This window comes from Bufo gargarizans, chromosome 6 (assembly GCF_014858855.1).
Source record: "Bufo gargarizans isolate SCDJY-AF-19 chromosome 6, ASM1485885v1, whole genome shotgun sequence".
In the NCBI taxonomy this organism is placed as follows: Eukaryota; Metazoa; Chordata; class Amphibia; order Anura; family Bufonidae; genus Bufo; species Bufo gargarizans.
This window is the reverse complement of record NC_058085.1, coordinates 98,642,215-98,663,925: the sequence shown is the minus strand read 5'-3', so window position 1 is coordinate 98,663,925 and position 21,711 is coordinate 98,642,215. Positions and strand designations below refer to the sequence as shown.

Genomic DNA, 21,711 nt, shown 5'->3' with positions numbered 1-21,711 from the left:
GCAAAAGCAGATCTTTCCCAGATTTCGGTAACAGACGTATATATGCTGTATTATTAGTCAGTTTTGTGACTTTGCCCTCCAAGACCCTGTTAAAGCTCTCTGTAAGTATTTTAGTTATGTCATCTTTCAGTATTTTATAAAATTCCCCAGTATATCCATCCGGACCCGGTGCTTTTCCTGACGGCATATTTTTAATTGTCCTGGACACCTCTTCCACTGAGACAGGCTTATTAAGTTCAAGGAGCTGACTGTCCTGGAGCCTAGGTATGTTTTTCTTGTCAAGATAATGAGTTAGGGGTGGCTGGGCATCTGATCCTACTGAGTACAATTTCATGTAATATTGTCTGAAAATCTCTAAGACCCTCTCAGGTTTATTCTGCCTATTGCCCTGCTCATCTAGCAACGTCGGGAAGACCATTTGACTTCTTGGTCCCTTAGACAGCCTTGCTAGTAGCCTCCCAGATTTATTCCCGTATTGAAATCATTTAGAATCTTTCTGTGAACAATACATCCCTTCCCATCTGGTATACCACAGCTCATAGTTTTTCTTTGCAGTATACCATTCTAGTTTAGATTGTTCAGACATTTTTCCGTATCCCATAATAAAGTCGGGTCCTCACTGTGTTGGGCATTATCTTCCTGAAATTCCATGTGCCATCCTCGTAATAGATCCTTGAAGTTTTCATTTTCTCCTAAGAAGGCCGGAAACCTCCATATATAATCAGATCCTTTTTGCACTTCCTCTTTAAGATCTAGTTGTACTGGGGCGTGATCTGATGTGACCATATCTAAAATCTTGGGGTGTTCAATCATGGAAAACAAGAAAGCCGACACCAATAGATAATCAATACGAGACCATGAATCATTAGGAGCCGAGTAGAAAGTGTATTCTTCAGGATTAGCTGCTCTCCAAGGATCCATGAGGTCATGGTCTCGCATCAACTGTTCTAATACTCTTTCTCTCCCTACTATCGTCTTTTTCATTGATCTAACCGGCTTACGATCTTCCCTGCCCTCCATCACCGTGTTCATGTCTCCCCCCACTATAACATTTCTTTGTTGTAAATTGTTCAGGTGAGCGCCTATCTCTTCAGAAAACTTCTTATTTTCTCCATTAGGACCATATATATTGACTAACCCTATCTCCCCCATAGGTGATTTCATAGTTACTACTTGCCATCTGCCAGCATCATCTGTCGCGTGTGTCAATATATCAGCCTGCATTTTCTTATGAAAAAGTATTAGTGTTCCTCCCTTCCGGTTAGCTGACTCTGATCCTATTGCTTTCCCCACCCACATTCTCTCCATGCGGACAAAATCTTCTGCACCCAAATAGGTTTCCTGTAGCAGTGCAATGTCGGCCCTACATTTTTGCAAATGTTTCAGGATCATATTTCTCTTGGCCGGGGAACGAAGCCCCTTCACGTTCCATGATATAACTCGCATTATAATAGTATCGCATGTAGAGAATGTGACCTAGGTACATGAGTATACATCCAGACAAACACCAAACCCCTTCCCGCCCCAAACAGTTTCCACGGCAACTTGCCAGGAACTATATTCCCACTAACTTCATACCTGTCTATAACACTATATGTTAACATATTCCTCTTCTCACTCTCTATTTTACTTCACCTTTTTCCAACATGGTCAGTCAATCCCTCAGTATGATTTCAAACCAATATATAAACATTTGAAAGTCTTATATAATCAGTCTTTAAGACTAAATGTCCTTTTAAACACAATGAACATGACAATTAGTTTAACAGTTACCACCTTCAACGTGCAGGCCATTTTCTTGGTTCGTCGCCTGTATCCATACTTGACGCAACAGCTTCTTTTCCATCCTCCGTGGACTTAGCTGGCTTCTCTGGTAGTCGATGCCGGCCTGGGAGCCTTGACGGCAGGTGCTGTAGGCCCAGTTGAGTTCTCGCCTCTTCTGCAGATGCATAAGTAGATGACGTACCATCCGAATGGAATATTTTGAGAAGTGCTGGGTATAAGAGCGCAAACCTAGTATGCCTCTCATATAATTCAGAACAAATGCCTGAGAACTCTCTTCTCCTCTTTTTCACTTCAATGGAGTAGTCCCCGAATATCAACACTCTTTGGCCTCGGATTTCAAATGAAGACCCCTGTCGCTTGTATTGTCGCAGTATGGCCGTCTTACCCGTAAAGTCCAGATATTTCACTATGACAGGTCTCGGTCTCTGCTGCAGAGCTGACATGCCTTTTGAAGTGCGGTCCGCCCCTGATATCAGGTCTGGGCCTATACGGTGAGCTCTTTCCACCTTGCGCGGTTTTTCGAGACCCAGGGCCGATGGTATCTCTTGTTCGCATAATGCGATCAAATCTTGGGCTGGTATAGATTCCTTTAGTCCCACAATGCGCAGGTTGCTCCTTCGTGAGCGATTTTCCAGATCGTCCACTTTCAGTTTCATGGACGCTGTTTCCCTTTCTGCTTTCTCCAGCAGTATGCGCAAATCGGAACATGATTCCTCCAGAATTTGTATACGAGTTTCTGTGTTTTCCAGCCGTGACCCGTGCTCCGCTACCTTTGCTTGTAGGGACTGAAGCGTATGTCTCACTGTGCTGGCTAGGGACTCCTGCAGATCAGGTAAAATTCTATTAGCCACTTCTATTGCCAGCTTAATATAATCAATGTTCGTCTCGTCTCCTCTGAGCTCAGTTTCTTCCAGTTCTAAGCGGTCTTCCATTGCTTCCCGCTGTATAGGCATGGGAGCGTCCTCCTCCTCCCCCTCGCATTCCCGCGCTGCAGTTTTCAAAGGCTTATTTTGACCTTTAGACTTGCTTCTCGTCCCCATATTTAGGATGTATCGATCCATAAACTCCCGCTGCACTAGCGGTGACGGTAGTCCCGAATTTTATCCGGTATGTTGAGGAGAATTAGGTTACTGAGGTTTGACTGCACGGAGCCGAAGTTAGCTGCGTCTTACCATGCTGGCGCCGGAACCGGAAGTCCTCAGAGATTTTAATAATGTAATATGCCCAGCTTTAGATAAAATGGGTAGGTCTGGCCATCTGACAGAAGGGGAGGTTACCCCATTTGGGAGAAATCTGTACAAAGCCTCCTTGATAGAATATTGGAGACTGAGAAACCCGCAGAAAAAAAACAGTACTCCTGCTACTCCAGTACATATGGATCGTTATCTAGAATAGATCTAATACTAGGTAACGCTATGATGGGCCACCTAATTCATGAGATCAAATATCTTCCCAGGAGGATATCTGATCACTCCCCAGTACTTGCTATAGCCAACATCCTGCCTCCAGGGTTGAGGGGAGATAAGACATGGAAGTTCAATCCACACTGGCTAAATGTGTTTGCAGATGTGGCTGGCATAGGTGAACAGCTGAAAGAGTTTTTTTTACACATATCTTACCCACAGCATCTTGATTGGCAGTATGGGACACCATGAAGGCTTTAATAGCGGAGGTAAATAAAAAAAGGAATAAAACTAATAATAAATCCACGGTTCGAAAGCTGCTATTAGAGGTAGAGGCGGCAGAGGCTAGGTATGTGATACATCCATCAGTTGATCATGAAAAACAATGGCCACTAGGGGGAGCTCAGTGCACCGAGATTTTTTACAGATTCCATTAATTTCAATCGTAACTGTATAAATTCATACTCACTGAGCTACCCCTAATAGTGGCTGCAGGCAGATTTATCATGTATTATAAGAAGGGAAGCAGGGGCTTTAGAACTGTATGGAGAAGATTTATCAACATATGTATGCCAGTTGTCTGGTGGTAAATACATTCAGAAATGAGCACCATATTTATATACTACCTGTTCCATTTTTTTTTTCCACCATAGCAGTCAGATAAAGTGGGTTAGGTGGAGTGAAAATTCCCACGTTTAATAAAAAAAAAAATTGTGAATATTGTTCAAAATCTCATAGGAAGGGGAGGGGGTGTAAGGGGTCCATACCAAGTTCTGCTAAGGGGACTTACAAGATATGTGTTCATCCCTGCTGTTTGTTGCAAACAGAAATCTTCCATCACAGGACTGCATAAAAACAAACTAAGTTGTGGGTGCACAACCTAAACAATACCAAATTTGGGAGCTACACTTATAATAGCAAGAGGGGATGGAAAGAAAAAGTGGTAGGCAACCAATCTGAGCACACCCAAAAATATACTTTAAAATGTTTCAATCTTAATTAAGATATATTAAATTCCAACCATGTAACAAACCTGATAAAAACAATTAAAACATAGCACAGGGGACAGCTGCCATGATAGGCAACCACCCTACCCCTGGGGGTAGCATATCATGGCAACTGTCCTTTGTGCTATGTTTTAAATGTTTTTTTTTTTCATTTTTGGAATTTAATATATCTTAATAAAGATTGAAAAAAAAATGTTAAGTATATTTTTGGGTGTGCTTACATTGGTTGCCTACCACTTTTTCTTTCTGTCTCTCATCACAGGACTGTGGCATTACGAGGCCATTTACCTACATTGAGCTGCTTTAAAGGTTATGGACACCTTCGGGGTGTTTATTTTACAGAACGCATGTATTTTTGTAATTTTGTTGTGAAACACATACTCATACACTGCAGGCTGTTTAGTCTCGATCAGCATGAAAGCTGTCAGACAAACTCCGACAACTCAGTCTGCAGTCTCGTTTTGCGCTCCTGAACACTCAGAAAGCTTGACATCGTTTTTTATTTCATTCCATGTTATTGGTTATAAAGAGGCCGGCTTAAATTGGTGTTAAAGGGGTTGTCCGAGATGCTGATATTGATGACCTAGCCTCAGGATGGGTCATCAATATCAGATCGGTGGGGGTCTGACCCCCACCACACCCACTGATCAGCAGTTTGAAGAGGCAGTGGTGAGCGCCGTGGCCTTTACTTAGGCCATTACTGTCACGTGGCCTATGTGCAGCTCAAGTGAATGGGACTCAGCTGCAATACCAAGCACAGCCACTATACAATGGTGTTTGGTAAGTGGTGGGGAGGCTGTGGACCTCACCGGAACTTTGCAGCCTCTTCAAACAGCTCATCAGCGGGGGGTGCCAGAAGTCGGACCTCCGCCAATCCTGAGAATGGGTCATCAATATCAGAATCTCTTTAAAGAGAGCAGAGAGGCAAACAGTGAAACATTTGCAATAAAACCCAATTACAAAAGTGATTTTTTTTTTTTTTAGCAAACTGGTGCAGTTCAGTAAAAAAGATGCCCCAAAAGATGTAGTGTAGACAATAAGCACAGCAAAGCAGTACCTTGTAAGGACTGTTATAAACTTCTATCCAGAGGCATCCTTCTAGTACTATAATACTTCATGATACAGTTCATTATTTGTCATACCTGAGCGTAGTCCTGTAAACTGCCAGACTACACCGGAGTGACACGGAAAGCTCCGGATCTCAGATACATCAGGAGAACTTTATTCCAGGATGAATATTCTTACAGGTAATACAACAAACAAAACACACATATATATATATATATGATCACAAATCCAGAAAATTCCTCCACAATACAAACTTAAGAAAACAACACACTTATCGTGGACATTTTCTACATTTATCGCACATTCCATCTATAAATGATGATACTTTTGTTGGAAAATGGAAAAGAATCTAAAAAATTTACAATTCTGAGCTTTTAACATGTAAAGAATATCACCACATTTAACAGTAATTGACAATGTTTCACATTTACCCAGAAGCGTCAGAAACTGATAACACTTTGCTTCATTTATGATTGCGAGTGCTGTTGGTGTCTTTTACCAGACTGCAGTGCATTGTGGGAGCTTAGGTATGTTGTACAGGGCAATCATATGTTTTACATATACAGGTCCTTCTAAAAAAATTAGCATATTGTGATAAAGTTCATTATTTTCTGTAATGTACTGATAAACATTAGACTTTCATATATTTTAGATTTATTACACACAACTGAAGTAGTTCAAGCCTTTTACTGTTTTAATATTGATGATTTTGGCATACAGCTCATGAAAACCCAAATTTCCTATCTCAAAAAATTTGCATATTTCATCCGACCAATAAAAGAAAAGTGTTAATACAAAAAAAGTCAACCTTCAAATAATGATGTTCAGTTCTGCACTCAATACTTGGTCGGGAATCCTTTTGCAGAAATGACTGCTTCAATGCGGCGTGGCATGGAGGCAATCAGCCTGTGGCACTGCTGATGTGTTATGGAGGCCCAGGATGCTTCGATAGCGGCCTTAAGCTCATCCAGAGTGTTGGGTCTTGCCTCTCTCAACTTTCTCTTCCCAATATCCCACAGATTCTCTATGGGGTTCAGGTCAGGAGAGTTGGCAGGCCAATTGAGCACAGTAATACCATGGTCAGTAAACCATTTACCAGTGGTTTTGGCACTGTGAGCAGGTGCCAGGTCGTGCTGAAAAATGAAATCTTCATCTCCATAAAGCTTTTCAGCAGATGGAAGCATGAAGTGCTCCAAAATCTCCTGATAGCTAGCTGCATTGACCCTGCCCTTGATAAAACACAGTGGACCAACACCAGCAGCTGACATGGCACCCCAGACCATCACTGACTGTGGGTACTTGACACTGGACTTCAGGCATTTGGGCATTTCCCTCTCCCCAGTCTTCCTCCAGACTCTGGCACCTTGATTTCCGAATGACATGCAACAGTCCAGTGCTGCTTCTCTGTAGCCCAGGTCAGGCGCTTCTGCCGCTGTTTCTGGTTCAAAAGTGGCTTGACCTGGGGAATGCGGCACCTGTAGCCCATTTCCTGCACACGCCTGTACACGGTGGCTCTGGATGTTTCTACTCCAAGGCTTCCGCAGGTCCCCCAAGGTCTGGAATCGGTCCTTCTCCACAATCTTCCTCAGGGTCCGGTCACCTCTTCTCGTTGTGCAGCGTTTTCTGCCACACTTTTTCCTTCCCACAGACTTCCCACTGAGGTGCCTTGATACAGCACTCTGGGAACAGCCTATTCGTTCAGAAATTTCTTTCTGTGTCTTACCCTCTTGCTTGAGGGTGTCAATGATGGCCTTCTGGACAGCAGTCAGATCGGCAGTCTTACCCATGATTGCAGTTTTGAGTAGTGAACCAGGCTGGGAGTTTTTAAAAGCCTCAGGAATCTTTTGCAGGAGTTTAGAGTTAATTAGTTGATTCAGATGATTAGGTTAATAGCTCGTTTAGAGAACCTTTTCATGATATGCTAATTTTTTTAGATAGGAATTTTGGGTTTTCATGAGCTGTATGCCAAAATCATCAATATTAAAACAATAAAAGGCTTGAACTACTTCAGTTGGTGTGTAATGAATCTAAAATATATGAAAGTCTAATGTTTTTCAGTACATTACAGAAAATAATGAACTTTATCACAATATGCAAATTTTTTGAGAAGGACCTGTATATATACATTAATACAAGATACATTCTAGATATGGTATGTACAGATCATGTTATACCTTGTCTCTTCTATTGCCTATGAATACTAAAAGCTTCCTACAAGGAAATGCTAATAACAGTCGTATGTACCATTTATGGAAGAACTAAGCACATTATGGAGCATGGAAGCCTTCATACTGGAATTATATAGAGGGAGTGAGATATTTTGGGGCCTGTGCAGAGATCCACACTCTGACAGCATTCTCTTAAATATTATTTTAGCAATTTATATATGACCCCCGTAGCATAGCAGCTATCCGTATTTGTGCTCATGCACACGACCGTATGTTTGGTCCGCATTCGATCCGCATTTTTTACGGATCAGATGCAGACCTATTAATTTCAGTGGGGCTACAAAAGATGTGCTGTCCGCATCTGCGAGTCTGTTCCCCGACCCTACAAAAAAATAGAACTTGTCCTATTCTTGTCTGTTTTGCGGATATTTTTATTGAGGTGAAAAAGAAAATAGCAGCATGCACATGGCCGGGATTCGTGACCAGATACGGCCATTGCATGAGCCCTAAGGGTGTTCTTACAAGTGAAGTGGCTAGCGTTTAAAGTGCCTTCACATCGGCCGATGCAAAAGGGGGGTGGGCTACCGGCATTCATTCCCATTCAGTGTGCATGCTTTTGGCAGCATATCCACTGTTTACACAGGGTGATATGCTGCCGAACAGCGAGCATAAAAGGTCTGATCAGCCTACAAACGGGCGTTTGCTGTTTTGACGGCTAATTTGCCAAATGTTCAGTCCCAATCATTGGCCTTTGTAAAAGACCCTTTGGAAATATTCATAAAGTATGTTACAAATCATCCCATCCATGTTTATTATCAAACTGTGGTGAGTATAAGATTATTGGGGTGTAAGGGGAGACACCCTATGAATTACTGGGACATAGGTATTAGTAACTGTCACATACTCTAAGGACCCTTTCAGACGGGCGAGTATTCCGCGCGGGTGCGATGCGTGAGTTGAACGCATTGCACCCGCACTGAATCCGGACCCATTCATTTCTATGGGGCTGTTCACATGAGAGGTGATTTTCACGCATCACTTATGCTCTATATTCTGCGTTTTTCACCATGGTCATGGACCATGTGATTGGAGCATGTGATCTGACGTCACCACAGGTCATTTAGCCCACCGCTCATCATTAAAGAAGTAAAGAAGAGACCGGGAACTACGCGATCAAGAGGAGAAGGTGAGTTAATTTTTTTATTTTTTTTAACCCCTCCAGCGCTGTTTTACTTTGCGTTCTGTATTTAGAATGCTATTATTTTCCCTGATAACCATGTTATCAGGGAAAATAATACAATCTTCAGAACATCAATCCCAAGCCCGAACTTCTGTGAAGAAGTTCGGGCTTGGGTACCAAACATGCGCGATTTTTCTCACGCGAGTGCAAAACGCATTACAATGTTTTGCACTCGTGCGGAAAAATCGCGCGTGTTCCCGCAACGCACCCGCCTCTTATCCGGGCCAAAAATAAGACGCCGTGTGAAAGAGGCCTAAATCTTTGCAGCAATCTCAGTGTTCACTTGTCCACTTTTCCACCCACACAGCTTTGATATGACAACCAGTGGAGTCGGCCTACTCTGATTGAGGGCGTCGACCAGCCCATTCCAAGATCACATGGGTCTGACATCAAGACCGTTCGGCCGAGAATTCAGACAGATGGGATCATGGGAGGTAGTCGTGATGTCAGAGGAAATACAGTCTTCGCAGAGGGTGCCGTCATATGACCACTCTCCCAATCTCCGGAGTCGGACAGAAAAAATAGCGCAAACACATTAGTAAGGGGCAGGACTCATTCACAGGACCTTATGAATGGGTCCAGGTGCGGATCCACAAAACACGGCACAGTCAGGTGAATGCATCCTAAATTGTAGGGCCTGGCAGGGGAGGCACAGGGAAAGGGAAAAACATATACTCGCCTATAACCCTTTTAATTAAGTTGCTCATTACACAATATACAGCGCCAAGACTGAAAAAAATATATATAATCGGTGTCACAAATGACTAATTAAACAGTATAGGTGACAGGAAAGTCTATGTCAATGGCTGACAGGTGGGACTGAGAGGAGTATGAGGGGGGAATGTAATTCTGCATATTTGGGATGTGAGAGTAGAGGGGCTGCCAGTAAGCAGAGGTCAAGGATTTACAATTACAGTACCACACAAATAGCAATGCCGCAGTGAAGAACATTCCTCCAGCACTCCCAATAGCAACAAAGACGGCAATGTCATAGGTGAAGTACGGACCATATTTGCTGTTTAAAATATGGTTGTAAAATATGACCCAGGCGGATGGGGTGATGCTCATGGCACCTGCTAAACAAAATAGCATGCCAGCCACAAGATGGCAGCCGGAACTGTTGACGAGACACTTGGTAAGCTTCAGACTTGGCATGGTAGAGCTGAATGTGGTATTACATATCCCCGTCAGACACAGGATAAGGGCAGCGGCCCCCGTCAGGATGCTGAAGGGAAGGGCAAACTGCAGGACACGGATATCCAACTGGTCCACGCTGGCGTACCATTCTGCATCATAGATCATACAGTCCCTGCTCCATTCTAGGCGCGTGCACTTCACCCATAACCCCATGCTGACTGTGAGGTTCTTCTCATTCCTGTTAAATGTGTAAAGCTTCATCAGCCTCCATTGGGGTAGAAGAGTGGCGACAAAGAGACCTGATATGGACGCCGTTCCGCATACAAAAGCCAATAAAGTCACTGCGTGCACCTCCTGGCAACCCATTGTGACCAGTGACTGTAAAAGAATAGCAAATGTTTACTATAACACAGCAGTCTATATATTTTATATATCATACATACTGTAGATACCCCATGATGAGATGTGAATAATGAGAAGTATTCCCATCTGGGACATTGATGGCATCAATGTCAGATAGGTGCAGGTCCCACCTCTCCAGAACAGGGCCCCTGAAGAGAAGGGCAAGCAGCTGAGCATGTGTGGCCACCCTTGTTCACCACTATAGGAGTTCCAAAAACAGCGCTGGCTCGCTATTTCCATAGCGGTGAGTATGGAGGTGGCCACACTTGTGCGCCTTGCTGTCCATTCATGTCAATATAACTTCCGAAAATAGCTGAGCGTGCTTGCTCAGCTACAGTTGCAAGAAAAAGTATGTGAACCCTTTGGAATGATATGGATTTCTGCACAAATTGGTCATAACATGTGATCTGATCTTCATCTAAGTCACAACAATAGACAATCACAGTCTGCTTAAACTAATAACACACAAATAATTAAATGTTACCATGTTTTTATTGAACACACCATGTAAACATTCACAGTGCAGGTGGAAAAAGTATGTGAACCCTTGGATTTAATAACTGGTTGAACCTCATTTGGCAGCAATAACTTCAACCAAATGTTTCCTGTAGTTGCAGATCAGACGTGCACAACAGTCAGGAGTAATTCTTGACCATTCCTCTTTACAGAACTGTTTCAGTTCAGCAATATTCTTGGGATGTCTGGTGTGAATGGCTTTCTTGAGGTCATGCCACAGCATCTCAATCGGGTTAAGGTCAGGACTCTGACTGGGCCACTCCAGAAGGCGTATTTTCTTCTGTTTAAGCCATTCTGTTGTTGATTTTTACTTCTATGGTTTGGGTTGTTGTCCTGTTGCAACACCCATCTTCTGTTGAGCTTCAGCTGGTGGACAGATGGCCTTAAGTTCTCCTGCAAAATGTCTTGATAAACTTGGGAATTCATTTTTCCTTCGATGATAGCAATCCGTCCAGGCCCTGACGCAGCAAAGCAGCCCCAAACCATGATGCCCCCACCACCATACTTCACAGTTGGGATGAGGTTTTGATGTTGGTGTGCTGTGCCTCATTTTCTCCACACATAGTGTTGTGTGTTTCTTCCAAACAACTCAACTTTGGTTTCATCTGTCCACAGAATATTTTGCCAGTACTGCTGTGGAACATCCAGGTGCTCTTGTGCAAACTGTAAACGTGCAGCAATGTTTTTTTTGGGACAGCAGTGGCTTCCTCTGTGGTATTCTCCCATGGAATCCATTCTTGTTTAGTGTTTTACATATCGTAGATTCGCTAACAGGGATGTTAGCATATGCCAGAGACTTTTGTAAGTCTTTAGCTGACACTCTAGGATTATTCTTCACCTCATTGAGCAGTCTGCGCTGTGCTCTTGCAGTCATCTTTACAGGACGGCCACTCCTAGGGAGAGTAGCAGCAGTGCTGAACTTTCTTCATTCATAGACAATTTGTCTTATCGTGGACTTATGAACAGCGAGGCTTTTGGAGATACTTTTATAACCCTTTCCAGCTTTATGCAAGTCAACAATTCTTAATCGTAGGTCTTCTGAGAGCTCTTTTGTGCGAGGCATCATTCACATCAGGCAATGCTTCTTGTGAAAAGCAAACCCAGAACTGGTGTGTGTTTATTATAGGGCAGGGCAGCTGTAACCAACACCTCCAATCGCATCTCATTGATTGGACTCCAGTTGGCTGACACCTCACTCCAATTAGCTCTTGGAGATGTCATTAGTCTAGGGGTTCACATACTTTTTCCACCTGCACTGTGAATGTTTACATGGTGTGTTCAATAAAAACATGGTAACATTTAATTCTTTGTGTGTTATTAGTTTAAGCAGACTGTGATTGTCTATTGTTGTGACTTAGATGAAGATCAGATCACATTTTATGACCAATTTGTGCAGAAATCTATATCATTCCAAAGGGTTCACATACTTTTTCTTGCAACTGTATTTTCCAAAGTCCCATTGCAGTGCATGGAGAGCATGCCATGCATGTGTGGGGTGTTCTCTTTCACTTCTGGGGCCCCATTCTGGACATAGGAGCGGGTCTTAACATTGATGGTATAACCGAGAAATATGCCATCAGTGTCCCACATGGGAATAGACTTTTTAAGGGGTTGTTCAGGATTAAAAAATAAGACTGCTTTCTTCACAAAAACAGCCCACAGGAGGTGCGTAGTATTGAATCTTACCACATTCACTTCAACAGAGCTGAGCTGCACTACCGGGCACAACCTATGCACAGGTGTATCCTATTTACATATAGTTGTAACAGACTAAATTTCGCCCTATTTTTTCACTCGATAATAAGTTTAAAACTTAACCTTTATTCAATTTCATTTTCTAGAATCATCCTTTGAATATAGAGGTAATGGTTAAAACACTCAGTGGGAGACACAGTATTTGCAGTATATACAGTTGTGTTAAAAATAATAGCAGTCAGACATCACTAACCTGATAAATCACTGTTTTTGGTAGAAATGATATTTCTACATGGCAAATAATTTACTAGCAGGTGTAGTAGAGTAATAGAAACCCAACAGTCATGACATGCATGCTGCTGATTCTCTGTAATTCAATCACTTATTGAAAGGGGCATGTTCAAAATAATAGCAGTGTGGAGTTCAATAAGTGAGGTCATTCATTCTTTGAAAAACAGGTGGTAATTATTGCCCATATTTAAGGAAGGAAGGCAGCAAATGTTGTACATGCTGGTTACAGTGCATTTCTCTCTGAAATTCGGAGGAAAATGAATCGTTCCAGACATTGTTCAGAAGAACATCGTACCTTAATTAAAAAGTTGATTGGAGACTGGAGAGGGGAAAACATATAAAGAAGTGCAGAAAATGATAGGCTGCTCAGCTAAAATGATTGCAAATGCTTTAAAATGGCAACCAAAACCTGAAAGACGTGGATGAAAGTGAAAAAACTACCATTCGAATAGATAGAAGAATAGCCAAAATGGCAAGGACTCCACCAACAATCAGCTCCAGGAAGATCAAAGAGGGTCTAAAGTTACCTGTGAGTACTGTTACAATTAGAAGATGCCTATGTGAAGCCAAGCTATCTGCAAGAAGCCCCTGCAAAGTCCCGCTGTTGAAAAAAGACATGTGCTGAAGAGGTTACAATTTACCAAAGAGCACATTGACTGGCCTAAAGAGAAATGGCGCAACATTTTGTGGACTAATGAAAGTAAGATTGTTCTTTTTGGGTTTGGTGGCCGGAGACAGTTTGTCAGATGACCCCCAAACACTGAATTCAAGCCACAGTACACTGTGAAGACAGTGAAGCATGGTGGCGCAAGCATCATGATATGGGGATGTTTCTCATACTACGTGTTGGGCCTATTAATCACATATCAGGGATCATGGATCAGTATAAATACATCAGAATACTTGAAGAGGTCATGCTGCCTTATGCAGAAGAGAAAATGCCCTTGAAATGGGTGTTCCAACAAGACAACGACCCAAACACACCAGTAAACGTGCAACATCTTGGTTCCAGACCAAGAAGATTGACGTTATGGAGTGGCCAGCCCAATCCCCGGATCTTAATCTAATAGAAAACTTGTGGTGTGACATCAAAAATGCAGTTTCTGAGGCAAAACCAAGAAATAGAGAAGAACTGTGGAATGTAGTCCAATCATCCTGGGCTGGAATACCTGTTCACAGGGGCCAGAAGTTGGTTGACTCCATGCAACACAGATAAAACACTCAGTGGGAGACACAGTTTTGGCAGTATACAGTATTCTGTATATAAATGCTTGTGTCTGCTGCCTAATGTCTCAGCAGCCATACAAGATCCGTTGTGCTAGTGTTTGTGTGCAGACTCCAGCACTACCTATCTCAAGTTATTTCTCATCTTTACTGCCTAACTGTGCTCTCACTGTTTCACTAAAACCTAGCTAACGCTGCCCCCGACATGTTTCGCCGGAAAAACTGGCGTCCTCAGGGGAACCGGGCAGTGTATATGCAGGGTCGGAAAAGATAGCCCACTATAAGTACTTGTATAATGACGTCAGTGTCAATGGCCTTGTTTAGCTTATGTATATGACCCGTGTGGAGAAGATACTCCATCACTGATAGGATGGGGTAACGACACAGCCCCTTACCTCTCCTCCGGTAACATACTCCCCTCTCATCCCCTTCTTGAGTCGATATCGTGCTCTCCAGACCTTTTGCTATGTCTTCGTATTTGGCGCATGCGTGAGGACTTAGTCTCACTTATCGCAGGGTCCAGTTTACTGCGCAAGCGTCTGCTTACCCTGCATGCGATGAATAGTGATGAACTTGTTACACTTTTGTTGCTAATAGCTATTTAAAACTGTAACTATATGTACTCTCTTTGTTTATATTTATTATTAGCGATTCTTTTGCACTCATAGTTTTAGAGTAAATGGTTTTATAATTAATTGTTACAAGAAAGTTTAGACTGGCATATTCTTATTCATAATCATAGTCATGGGTGCACATCCATAAGGCAAACATAATAAATAAATAAATAATGGCTGCACACACATATAAGCAGTAAAGCTGAGAAATGGGGATCATTCTAAATTCAAGTGGTACTATACCTACTATACCTAGATCAAACTTGTGTCGGGCCCATCCACCACGCGTCAAGGTGGCTTCCGCGGATGGGTCTCTATCACTAATATACCGCCTCTCTTGGACTTATCCAAGTCCACATTATCAGGGCAGTGAAGGAACCAGCTTCATTTGTACTTTGCTCAGAAGCTCCAGGCAGATGGGCGTGTGCTCAGTCTAAAAGAGGCGCCACCTTCAGATAAATATTACAAGAAAGTTTAGACTGGCATATTTTTTATTTATTGTTTGCCTTATGGATGTGCACCCATGACTATGATTATGAATAAGCCACCTTGACTCGTGGTGGATGGGCCCCGACACAAGTTTGATCAAAATGTGCGCTAAGAGCTTCCATTGATTCCAATAGTAGGTATAGTACCACTTGAATTTAGAATGATCCCCATTTCTCAGCTTTACTGCTTATATGTGTGTGCAGCCTTTATTTATTTATAATTAATTGATTACCGATTTTAGACAATCTATTTATGTAAATATAGCATACTTATCACGTCTTCTAGATGTAATATTCTTACAGTATTATTATTTTAAAAGGGTAACAAGAAGGGGGAGAGGAGGGGGGAATATATAACAGATCTTTATATAATAGTTATTGTATTTACAGTACCTTGCAAGAGTGCCTATTTACAGTGCCTCACAACCTGGAATTAACATGGATTGTTTGAGGATTTGCATCATTTAATTTACAGAATATGCCCACAAATTTGAAGATTTTTTTTTTATTGTGAAGCAAACAACAAATAGGACAAAATAACAAAAAAAAGTCAATGTGCATAACTATTCACCCCCCTAAAGTCAATACTTTGTCGAGCCACCTTTTGCGGCAATCACAGCTCCAAGTCGCTTTGGATAAGTCTCTATGAGCTTGTCACATCTTACCACTGGGATTCCAACACATTTACATGTTTCCCCTTAAACCATTCAAGTGTTTGGGGTCATTGTCCGGCTAGAAGGTGAACCTCCGTCCTAGCCGCAGATCACGCACAGAGTGGTGCAGGTTTTGCTCAAGAATACCCCTGTATTTAGCACCATCCATCTTTCCCTCAACTCTGACCAGTTTCCCAGTCCCATCCCCACAGCATGATGCTGCCACCACCATGTTTCACTGTGGGGATGGTGTTCTTTGGGCGATGTGTTTACTAAGAAGCAGAGAAGGAATCTTATTTTTTTTCAAAATACCGATAGCATTTGTGGATTTTAGGAATTCATGTTTATTTATTGTTTGAGTTTTGATGAGTATCCTAGAGGAACAAAAAAGAAAAGGTTTTTGTATAGATGGGCGGTCCATAGATGTGATCTAGGACCAATAAATGCCGCACCTGTGAGAAGCTGGACTGGCGAAACCCGGGTCGGGTGGACTTTCTGTGATGAGAATATATTGATTTTAAAGGCTGAAATTTTATGTCCTTTTTGTAAGTAGAATAAAACAGCAGAATTACCTGGTGGAACTTCACTATTGTGTTATAACTTCTCTCTAGGGTGCAGGTGTACGTGAGTGCACCAGCCTCTGGAAACCGATTGTTTGGCTACAAGGTGAAACAACTGCGCATTTGGGATAAGAATCTGGGATTGGAATTCTACACTCATAGGCAGCGCGATCAACATATATTGGAACTTTGATGTGATGTGTTGGGTTTGCGCCAGACATAGAGTTTTCTTTGATGGCTGAAAAGTTGAATTTTAGTCTCATCAGACCATAGCACCTTCCTCCATACATGTTGGGAGTCTCACACATGCCTTTTCGCAAACTCACAATGTGCCTTTTTGTTTTTAGCTGAAAGTAATGGCTTTCTTTTGGTCACTCTGCCATAAAGCCCAACTTTATGGAGCGTACGGCTTATTGTCGTCCTATGTACAGATACTCCAGTCTCTGCTGTGGAACTCTGCAGCTCCTTCAGGGTTACCTTAGATCTCTGCACTGCCTCTCGGATTAATGCCCTCCTTGCCCGGTCTGTGAGTTTTGGTGGGCAGCCATCTCTTGGCAGGTTTGCTGTTGTGCCATGTTCTTTCCATTTGGTTATGATAGATTTGATGGTGCTCCTGGGGATCATCAAAGATTTGGATATTTTTTTATAACCTAACCCTGACTTGTACTTCTCAACAACATTGTCCGTTACTTGTTTGGAGAGTTCCTTGGTCTTCATGGCAGTGTTTGGTTAGTGATGCCTTTTACTTAGGTGTTGCAGCCTCTGGGTCCTTTCAAAAAGGGTGTGTGTATGTAATGACAGATCATGTGGCACTTAGATTGCACACAGGTGGACATCATTTAACTAATTATGCGAATTCTGAAGGTAATTGGTTGTACCAGAGCTTTTTATGGGCTTCCTTACAAAGGGGCTGAATACATATGCACATGCCAATTTTCTGGTTTCTATTTCTAAACAATAGTTTTATTTATATATTTTTATTATTTCACTTCACCAACTTAGACTATTGTGTTCTGATCTGATTGAACTTAAGGCTGTAATGTACCAAAATGCGAAAAAAGGGTTTAATACTTTTGCAAGGCACTGTAAGTTGGTCTCACACAATTTTTCCTTTTTCCTTTTCAGAGATAATATTCCAACTACCTCCTCTTCAACCACTAGGTAGGTAAAGGCCATTGGACTATATGCCTTCTTGTTTTATTGCTATTTTTTTATTTATTTTTTGTCTTATTGTTAGGCTACTTTCACACTAGCGTTTTGGCTTTCCGTTTGTAAGATTTGTCATGGGCTCTCCCAAGCGGTCCAAAACGGATCAGTTTTGCCCAAATGCTTTCTGAATGGAAAAGAATCCGCTCAGATTGAATCAGTTTGCCTCCGATCAGTCTCCATTCCGCTCTGGAGGCGGACACCAAAATGCTGCCTGCAGCGTTTTGCTGTCCGCCTGACGAAGTGGAGGCAAACAGATCCGTCCTGGCACACAATTGAAGTCAATGGGGACGGATCAGTTTTCTCTGACACAATGGAAAATGGATCCATCTCCCGTTGACTTTCAATGGAGTTCATGACGGATCCGTCTTGGCTATGTTACAGATAATACAAACGTTCTGAACGGATGCAGACGGTTGTATTATTGTAACGAATCCGTTTTTGCAGATCCATGACGGATCCGCCCAAAACGCGAGTGTGAAAGTAGCCTTACCAGTTTTTTGCCACTATCACTCTTTATTCCTCAATTGTATATGGTAAATCAATATTTTTATCCCAAAATTCTACCAGTGTAAAATAGTTACTATTTTTATATAGAGTATAAGACTGTATAATCTTTCTTCTGAATATACAACCAGAATAAAAAGAAAAAGTTTTTTACGCAACTATGGGTGTCTTTGCCTCCTTTTTATCAATCTCTTATATAGAAAGTTACTTCCTCTTAGATATTTTTTTAACTCTAATATGTTAGCTTCTAGAGTGATGTCATAGTAAGAACGAGTATGTAAAACCTTCATTAAGTCCATGTGGTGATAAGCTATTGAGACGATAGATACATCTCGTCTCTTCTTGTTGCAACCTTTTGGCAATATTGCCTTGTCTAGGGACTGGTCTTATTTTACTAATTCCCCAGAATTTAAAAACCCAAGGCATTTCCATGATGTTGTGATCATATGTGTCTACAGGGAGTGCAGAATTATTAGGCAAGTTGTTTTTTGAGGATTAATTTTATTATTGAACAACAACCATGTTCTCAATGAACCCAAAAAAACTCATTAATATCAAAGCTGAATATTTTTGGAAGTAGTTTTTAGTTTGTTTTTAGTTTTAGCTATTTTAGGGGGATATCTGTGTGTGCAGGTGACTATTACTGTGCATAATTATTAGGCAACTTAACAAAAAACAAATATATACCCATTTCAATTATTTATTTTTACCAGTGAAACCAATATAACATCTCAACATTCACAAATATACATTTCTGACATTCAAAAACAAAACAAAAACAAATCAGTGACCAATATAGCCACCTTTCTTTGCAAGGACACTCAAAAGCCTGCCATCCATGGATTCTGTCAGTGTTTTGATCTGTTCACCATCAACATTGCGTGCAGCAGCAACCACAGCCTCCCAGACACTGTTCAGAGAGGTGTACTGTTTTCCCTCCTTGTAAATATCACATTTGATGATGGACCACAGGTTCTCAATGGGGTTCAGATCAGGTGAACAAGGAGGCCATGTCATTAGATTTTCTTCTTTTATACCCTTTCTTGCCAGCCACGTATTGGAGTACTTGGACGCGTGTGATGGAGCATTGTCCTGCATGAAAATCATGTTTTTCTTGAAGGATGCAGACTTCTTCCTGTACCACTGCTTGAAGAAGGTGTCTTCCAGAAACTGGCAGTAGGACTGGGAGTTGAGCTTGACTCCATCCTCAACCCGAAAAGGCCCCACAAGCTCATCTTTGATGATACCAGCCCAAACCAGTACTCCACCTCCACCTTGCTGGCGTCTGAGTCGGACTGGAGCTCTCTGCCCTTTACCAATCCAGCCACGGGCCCATCCATCTGGCCCATCAAGACTCACTCTCGTTTCATCAGTCCATAAAACCTTAGAAAAATCAGTCTTGAGATATTTCTTGGCCCAGTCTTGACGTTTCAGCTTGTGTGTCTTGTTCAGTGGTGGTCGTCTTTCAGCCTTTCTTACCTTGGCCATGTCTCTGAGTATTGCACACCTTGTGCTTTTGGGCACTCTAGTGATGTTGCAGCTCTGAAATATGGCCAAACTGGTGGCAAGTGGCATCTTGGCAGCTGCACGCTTGACTTTTCTCAGTTCATGGGCAGTTATTTTGCGCCTTGGTTTTTGCACACGCTTCTTGCGACCCTGTTGACTATTTTGAATGAAACGCTTGATTGTTCGATGATCACGCTTCAGAAGCTTTGCAATTTTAAGAGTGCTGCATCCCTCTGCAAGATATCTCACTATTTTTGACTTTTCTGAGCCTGTCAAGTCCTTCTTTTGACCCATTTTGCCAAAGGAAAGGAAGTTGCCTAATAATTATGCACACCTGATATAGGGTGTTGATGTCATTAGACCACACCCCTTCTCATTACAGAGATGCACATCACCTAATATGCTTAATTGGTAGTAGGCTTTCAAGCCTATACAGCTTGGAGTAAGACAACATGCATAAAGAGGATGATGTGGTCAAAATACTCATTTGCCTAATAATTCTGCACTCCCTGTATACTAGATAGTCGTATCTTCTGCAGTATTGATGCTGCTAAGATGTCTAGAAATCCGTCTTCTCAACTCCTGTATGGTTTTCCCTACATACAATTTGGGACAGTCAGATTTATTATATAGACGACGCCTATCGACTTACAATTAATGTAGTCTTTTATTTGGTACTTTTTCCCATCTAAGGGGTTATGAAATGTTTTAGTTGGTATCATTTGGTTACAAAAAGTACATTCTCCACAGGGAAATGATCCTTTAGTTTTAAGCCATGTCTCCATCCTTTTCCTCTTCCGTGACTGATAGTGGCTGTGTACCAGGGTTTCTTTCAGATTTTTCCCTCTCCTGAATGTTATACTTGGACTCCCTGGTAGTGCAGCGTTCCCACTAGCTTATGTGGGAACTGCAAAAGCTTATTGTTGTCATCTGCAATATCATGCTGTATTGTACTACTGTGTGAAATCCCTTGTCACCAGGCTGTTAGGTGCACCACATACATCCACCACTAGATGGGGTAGCACCACAGTATAAATAGGGCAGTTCAGGCCTAGTTAGGGAGTTCTCCGAGTTCTCTCAGTAGAGAAGAAGATGGAGTGAGGAGCTCAGGGGGAAGGAGAGGTCCCCTCTCCTCTCAGCTCTCTCTGGAGCTCCACGGCCCAGAGACGCCAGCTTACACTTCAGTAACAAAGCCAGGAAGACAGGCAGAGGAAAGTCTACTTTCTACTATGCACTCTTCAGGGGTAACAAGTGAATTTCTGGTATTATTGGATCAAGATAAAGGAAGGAAAAGGCCATTATTATAGTCTCTAGGCGCCTTTGTAATTAGGTGAAGGACTTATTAGCTTCTGGCAGCCTCACCGTTATTCTAAGGACAGATAAGGATTCTGTCATATCACTTGTGTAGAAGATCAAGACTGGAGCTACCTCAACCAAGACTGAAGCAAGGCAAAGAGCTGTTAATCAGTGAGTACCTAACTAACTACCCTAGCCTGACACATTACTACCAGCACAGCCTGTTACTGGGATTAATCACATCCAACTTGCATGTATACCAGAGACTGTATTACTACTGGATGTAAACTGTTATCAAGAACCTGGTTATTGTAAAGTTTAACGTTGGATTTAAACCTGCCTCATTCTTCTAACTCCATATCACTACCATTCTCAACATTTTGCACCATCAAGGTGCTGGCGTCACGACACTACCTAAGTCAGGGGCCCAGACGCACAAGCACTCAGCACCCATTCACCATCAAGGGCACCTCAATCACCATCTGGCCGGTGTCCCTTGAAACCGAGTGTGCCCCGGAGAATCCAATGCTGTTCTCCCCTTCACTGTACTGCTGGCCCAGGGAGGTGAGTAACTGATGAACTGTATGTACATTCCGGCCCACCATGAACCTCACGTGTTCTACCCCTGCGGACTGGCACGCTGCAGTAGTACCTTATTTAGATCGTTCTCTGCCTGTAAGATATGCCAGTGGTGTTGTAATATATTTCAGACTCTTTCATACTGTACATCATAAGTACCTATGCATCGTATAATTTTATTTTCCGGACCAACTTGTTTATTGGTCAGGAGTTGATTTCTGTCCATATTTTAGGCCCGATGCAGACTCTTTTTAGGGTACCCTCTATCTATCTCTATCTACCTTCGTCAGGCGGACAGCAAAAGGCTGCAGGCAGCGTTTTGGTGTCCGCCTCCATAGCGGAATGGAGACTGATCAGAGACAAACT

The 21,711-nt window shown here is 42.3% G+C and overlaps 1 protein-coding gene across 1 annotated transcript in view; it reads right to left on the bottom strand.

Moving 5' to 3' along the window:
• Positions 1-8,873: 8,873 nt before the first annotated feature.
• Positions 8,874-21,711, bottom strand: part of LOC122942343 (claudin-12-like) — a 35,627-nt gene continuing 22,789 nt past the window's right edge. The window contains exon 2 of the mRNA XM_044299902.1: positions 8,874-10,186. Within this exon, the coding sequence (XP_044155837.1) occupies positions 9,440-10,174 (735 nt within the window). The 5' untranslated portion in view covers positions 10,175-10,186 and the 3' untranslated portion in view covers positions 8,874-9,439. The remainder of the gene's footprint in view (positions 10,187-21,711) is intronic.